General features: G+C 45.8%; 1 protein-coding gene across 1 annotated transcript; it reads left to right on the top strand.

The window, feature by feature from the left end:
• Window positions 1-4,849: 4,849 nt before the first annotated feature.
• On the top strand, window positions 4,850-6,079 carry LOC137917125 (POU domain, class 3, transcription factor 3-B-like). The gene has a single exon (XM_068760012.1). The coding sequence runs from the start codon at window positions 4,859-4,861 to the stop codon at window positions 6,077-6,079; it is 1,221 nt and encodes a 406-aa protein (XP_068616113.1). The 5' UTR covers window positions 4,850-4,858.

The following is a 6,079-nucleotide window of genomic DNA, read 5'->3' as shown; positions in this document are numbered from 1 at the left end:
CCCTTCAGGGACACCCACTATTTGAGTTGGCTCAGAACCGGGGCCTGGATACAGGGTTACTGTTGTCTGTAGCCAGAGGCCGTGGAGCAGCAGGTATTTCCTGCCCAAATTTCTCTCTGTCATCCTGTTTCCAGTCCTATAAGAAGGATGGTATGGGAACTGCAGTGATGGAACATGGATACAAATTAGAAGATACAAATGAAACATCAAATGCAGTTGAAATGTCTTAATTTTATTTTGATTCTGCTTCATTTTGTGTGCCTTGGTAGAAGCTAATAGAAAATTAAATGCTCAGACTTCCTCTCCTTTAGCTCAACTTCCGTGCCTTATTTTATTTTATTTACAGACATGCAAGCACCACATTTGTCATGTAGGCTGAGCTCATCTCAACGCACCAAACCCCCGTCTTCTCTCACTTTCCTCTCTTTCTCCACTATGAAAGCGCAGGTGTTTCTCTGGTCCCTGCATTCTGTTCGGTTTAGCATCAGTATCCAGAGGCCACCGTTCCAAAAGCATCTTTCACCATTATGTTAATGCGCATGCACACTCAGAAGCAGAACGATCTCAGACACCTGCAAAGCAACCATGCACACACACAGACACACACAAACACACACACAGACACACACGGACAGCTGAGTGATGTCTCGCTTCCATTTCTTGGAAGTGTTCCTGGTCGCTTTGGCCCCTTTCAAATAATCCACTGGGATTACTGAACGTCATTTTCACATTGTGATTTCCATTTATTCAGACCTAATGGTCCAAACCATACCAGCGCTTCCCCACTCCATCTGTTCACTAAAAGTCCAGTCAGCAAGACTATTCTTTCGCACACATGATAGTTATTCCTGAGTCTCCTGTCATCTTGATGTCCGGGGCGATCAGCCCAAATATCAGCTGTTCTCCTCACCTGCTCACGTTTTGCTTCCGTCTTTTTTTAATCCGTACCCGGGCGCCTTCCACTTCCTCATCACCAGATTCATAAGCTTCCCCTGTTCATCAGCTTCGGACATTTAGAGCTCTGCCATTAAATGTTCCAACTGTTCGTTGTGTTTGACTTGGGAACGATCACGTCCACCTTTCCCAACTCTCTCTCTCCATCACCTGACTAACACACTTTGCCTCTCCCTCGGTTGTATTCCCCCCGTGGCTGCCTCGGCTTCGGATTTAAACACACAGCGGGGGTTGTGGGTAGAGCCTCACGCTGTGAAGAATCGCTCCGACTCAGGGAGAGCTGAAGGTCAAACGCGCTCCTGATCAGAACCACGGGATGACACTGAAGAGATGGAACACAATGAGCTCGGGATGAAAGCCACCAGAGGTGCAGCCAGCTCTGTTATCTGTGCGGTGTTTGCCGTGCACACGGTTCATGCTGTACACATCACATTCAGAAGATTTGCCTCTTAACTCCGACAGTATATACTCATAAACACACAGAGGTCATACAGAGTGAAGCCTTATTGTAGTCGCTGAAGGAATATTCATTAATCTCATAACTACACTTGAGAACAACAACTTTTGTTGTCCTCTCAACTTCACTTTTGTTTTGTCTATACCTGGTTTCTATTTCTCTCTCTGTGCTTACCGGTAATTAGAGACCCTTGACAGACGAAGCAAACTGAACAAGAACAAGAACACGAACAAGGGAATATCCTATTTTTTCAATGGAAAACTTCTGGAGCCCAGATGAAGGCTTTTTTTTTTTTTGCTTTCTTGTTTGCAATTTTTGTTCGAAGCATTAGCATATTTCAAAAGTCTACCAAAGAAAATAGCCCTGGGGCAGATCTGCATATTGAGAGAGAGCGAGCAAGAGAGAGCAAAAGAGAGAGAGAGAGAGAGAGCATTTGTAAGATATATAAGAGAAACAATAATGTCAATTAGCTGACGGTGTCGTGCTCGTTATGCTGGATTAATTTTTGCCTTCACGTCAACTGAGTCCGATTATTTGCGTCGGTTTCAAGCAGTTTCTCGGGGAGAGAACGTGAGAGCAGAGAGAAACATGTGCATCATAAGAAGGCCTCTTCACCCAGCTTCCTTCATGAATAACAAATCGAGGAGCCAGTGCTGTGACCAGCCAGCACAACACATGAAAAGCATTACTGCATTCCCAGACTCGTCTGGTTTCCCCTGCATTGTCCTGGTAGGCTGCAAACGCAAAAGAAACGCTGCCGTGCACAGCTCAACGACGGCCAAGCATTAAAATCAATCATAGTTTATAGATCTATACGCTATTAGCAACTTCATTAATGGATAAGACTTCACTTATCAATGCTCCGTACCGACTATTGGTCTGCAGCAAAGAGGAGTTTTATAAATTGTTTCTATTGATTCTGTTATATTCAAATAAATTATTTGATTACCTCACAGTCCAGTTTGCACCAGTTAAGGAAATTGTAGAACTAGAAAAGCACTCCTCCGAGCAGCTCATTCCCCTCGTAATTAGATTTACACCGTCCACATGGTGACTTGGATCGTCATCAAAAGGTTATAAATTGTTCTTGGTATCTTTATACACCAACCATGAAAAGTCAAAGTGAATCGGAGTTGATGTGTATCTTTAACAGATTTTTGAATCTGTAAATGAAGTTTTCAATGTTACAATGTAATATTTGCATGATACTTCATATCGGACCCCTTTATGACTGATGTTTGGTGAGTGAATTGAATGCATATTTCACAAGATGTATTTTTTTTTTTTTTTTTTTGAAAAAGCCTTCATTATAAGCAAATGGGAAATCCCAGATTTTTTTTTTTTATCCAGATCGCTCTTGAAAATCTGACAGTATCCACAATCGGGATCCGTATTTGAAGATAGACGACCCCACCCATCATGACTGTGTCAAATTCCATAAACATAATAATTGAATAATAATATTCAATAATCAACCAAGATATTTAGGAACAGATTTTGAAGCTCCGTTGACTGCAATGTTAACACAAATTTCAAACTGATCCAGAATCTATAGGATCTCTTCTGGATCATCACCAAAATGTAATCTTCTGGTAAAATTCCCAACATTTCCTGAAGATTTTATCAAGATCCGTCCAGAGCCTTTTGATTTATGTTGCTAACAGAAAGACCATATTACATACCCCCCCCCCCCCCCACGGAGGAGGAGGTTAATGTTGATAATGGGCACATGAGACAGTAAACCTTTTATTAACATTTAATAACAACCATTGAGCTAAATGACGATATATTCATGATGATATGATAGATCCCTGCACAACCTCATATGTTACGTGTTATTTCTGTATATCATCTTCATCTGTTTGGATTAATTTTAAAACCACAAAAACAAAGTGACGATACAAATATAGATTTATGTGTAAGATAATTATGTTTATGGAGCAAAGACAATGTGACAACACAAAGTAATCTCAAAATGAATATTTGGGTGATTTAAAAAAAACATATTTGCTTTTTCTGGAACCTGCCAAAAAGTTTTTTTTACAGCTCATTAGAAATCCCATAAAGGATATAGTTCAATTACATCTGAAAGTATAAGCACCTCAAAATGCTTCATACGTGAACTAACTCCACCTGGATGCCGTTACACGTTAAAAGGCAAAGCAGCTCAACGCATTAGTTACTGCATGGCCATGAGTATTTTGTTGCGTAATATTTTATGGTGTTACCTTTTCTTTACAGCTGCCCACAAATAAATAATAGCCAAGTTTATATCATTACTACAGTGTCATATTTCTGTTACAAAATATCGATGTGTCATAAAATCTTATAAATCTAAGTCTTTAACTTTATTAAGTATAACATATTTGAGAGTGGATTTAATTATTGGGATAAAGTACTTTTGTTTATTCCTCCTCCACCATTTGGATGATTCGAGACGCCCTGCTGATAATATATCATGATAATATTGTAGTTCTGCTATCTGTCTTCAGCGCAAGGATCTCAGTCAATGCCGCCTCCCCCGGTCCTTAAATCTATCAAGCCGTCCATAAACTGACCCAACATGTTCTTAGGATGTAAAGAAATCAAACCTGGATTTGTGCGCATTCGGCGCAGACCGATACGGTGCGTCTCGCCATTGTGGCCCTTTTACCACTTGAAAAGTAGAGCGTAATATTCCAAGAGGCATAAATCCGATGGACCCACAGCTATTTGAGTATCCTTGACGCAGGCCTGAGCTCTGCGACTGTAGAAATACATAACAATGTAATAATACAGCGGAATCAATAGAAATAAATAGTGGTTTGATACAGTTAAAGACATAATAATAATAATAAGAGGCTGTTTTCTTCTTTGTTTGGATGAACATTCTCTAATTGTTCTTTATGTGCCGTAATGTAATTTTTTTAAATAATATTTGGCATTTTTTTCTTTCCAACTTCTTCTCCCCGAGGCTGAGCGTTCTAAGTTCTCACTGAGCGTCCAATCAGCAGGAGCTCTGCGCATCCTTTCTGCTGTAATTGGACGGAGCTGCGAGAAGAATGCGCAGCCTGCGCCGGCGCGCAAACACACGCTCGTCTCTGTCGCTTCACGCAGGACCGGGAGGAGCAGATGGATTGAGCAAAAACTACCAAAGGGACCGGAGCAGCTCACGCGTCTGTGCCATTATTTAATCAATCGCGTTATATCTATGAAAACAGCGGTCCAGAAGCTGCGCCGCATCATCTGGTCGGAGGATTACGCACAACGCGCATCCGGGGACAGAAACAAAAAGTTTTGAAGTCCGTTATTTTCTTGCTCCGACTGGTCTCAGCAGAGACGAGCTGTAAAGAGAAACTCATTGGACTGATTTTAAACCAAACGCGTCATTTATTCATGAATTAGAACCAGATTGTGACAAAACAAAAATCAAGAGAAAGATCCATTTCTTCTTTATGATTTGGGAGGATGGCCACAGCCACGTCGAGTCCGTACCTCGCCGGTAACAGGATTCTATCCGGCCCGAGCCTCCACTCCGATCGGAGGGCTGTCGGGATGCATCCGGGCGGCGCAGCGGTGACCACCGTGCCCGGTGGATACCGGGGAGACCCTTCTCTAAAGATGGCGCAGAGCGACTTCATGCAGGGGGCCATGGTTGCGAGCAATGGGGGGCACATGCTGAGCCACGCGCACCAGTGGGTGACATCTTTGCCCCACGCAGCGGCGGCAGCAGCTGCAGCCGCGGTCGCGGCAGTCGAAGCGGGCTCTCCGTGGCCCTCCAGCTCCACGCCGCAGGACGCAAAGAGGAACGCCGGCAGGGAGGACCTGCACCCGGGCTCCGCTCTTCACCACAGGTCCCCGCATCTGGGTCCCCATCAGGCGCATCCGGGAAGCTGGGGAGGCAGTGAGGGACAGCAGCAGCAGTCCCTCGTTTACGCGCAGGCTGGCGGCTTTACCGTAAACGGGATGCTCGGCTCGCATGCGGGGCAGAGCCTCATGCACCCGGGCTTGGTGCGCAGGGAATCCCCGGAGCTGGAGCACCACCATCACCACCACCACCACCATAACCACCACGCGCACAGCCATCAGCATCCCGGGGCGAGCCAAGAGCCGCACTCGGACGAGGACGCCCCGACGTCAGACGACTTGGAGCATTTCGCCAAACAGTTCAAGCAGCGGCGGATCAAGCTGGGCTTCACCCAGGCGGACGTGGGCTTGGCTCTGGGCACGCTGTACGGGAACGTCTTCTCACAGACCACCATCTGCAGGTTCGAGGCGCTCCAGCTGAGCTTCAAGAACATGTGCAAGCTGAAACCTCTGCTGAACAAGTGGCTGGAGGAGGCAGATTCCACGACGGGAAACCCGACCAGCATCGACAAGATCGCCACGCAGGGCAGGAAGCGTAAAAAGCGCACGTCCATCGAGGTGAGCGTAAAAGGCGCGCTGGAGAGCCGCTTCCTCAAGTGTCCGAAACCCTCCGCGCAGGAGATCACCTCGCTGGCGGACACTCTGCAGCTCGAGAAGGAGGTGGTCCGGGTCTGGTTCTGCAACCGCAGGCAGAAGGAGAAGCGCATGACGCCGCCCGGCCTGCCGCGCACCCCCGAGGACCCTTATTCACAGGTGGGCAGCATGGGTCCCGACACGCCGTCGCCTTCCTTAGACTGCAAGAGGATGTACAGCGACACGTGA

The sequence above is a fragment of the Brachionichthys hirsutus genome, unplaced genomic scaffold, assembly GCF_040956055.1.
Source record: "Brachionichthys hirsutus isolate HB-005 unplaced genomic scaffold, CSIRO-AGI_Bhir_v1 contig_1384, whole genome shotgun sequence".
Classification (NCBI taxonomy): domain Eukaryota; kingdom Metazoa; phylum Chordata; class Actinopteri; order Lophiiformes; family Brachionichthyidae; genus Brachionichthys; species Brachionichthys hirsutus.
Note: the sequence above shows the minus strand (reverse complement) of the source record. Positions and strands in the feature narration are given on the sequence as shown.

What these genes read in the sequence shown, in the direction of transcription:
- LOC137917125 (XM_068760012.1), top strand. Translation starts at nt 4,859, where the DNA reads ATGGCCACAGCCACGTCGAGTCCGTACCTCGCCGGTAACAGGATTCTA.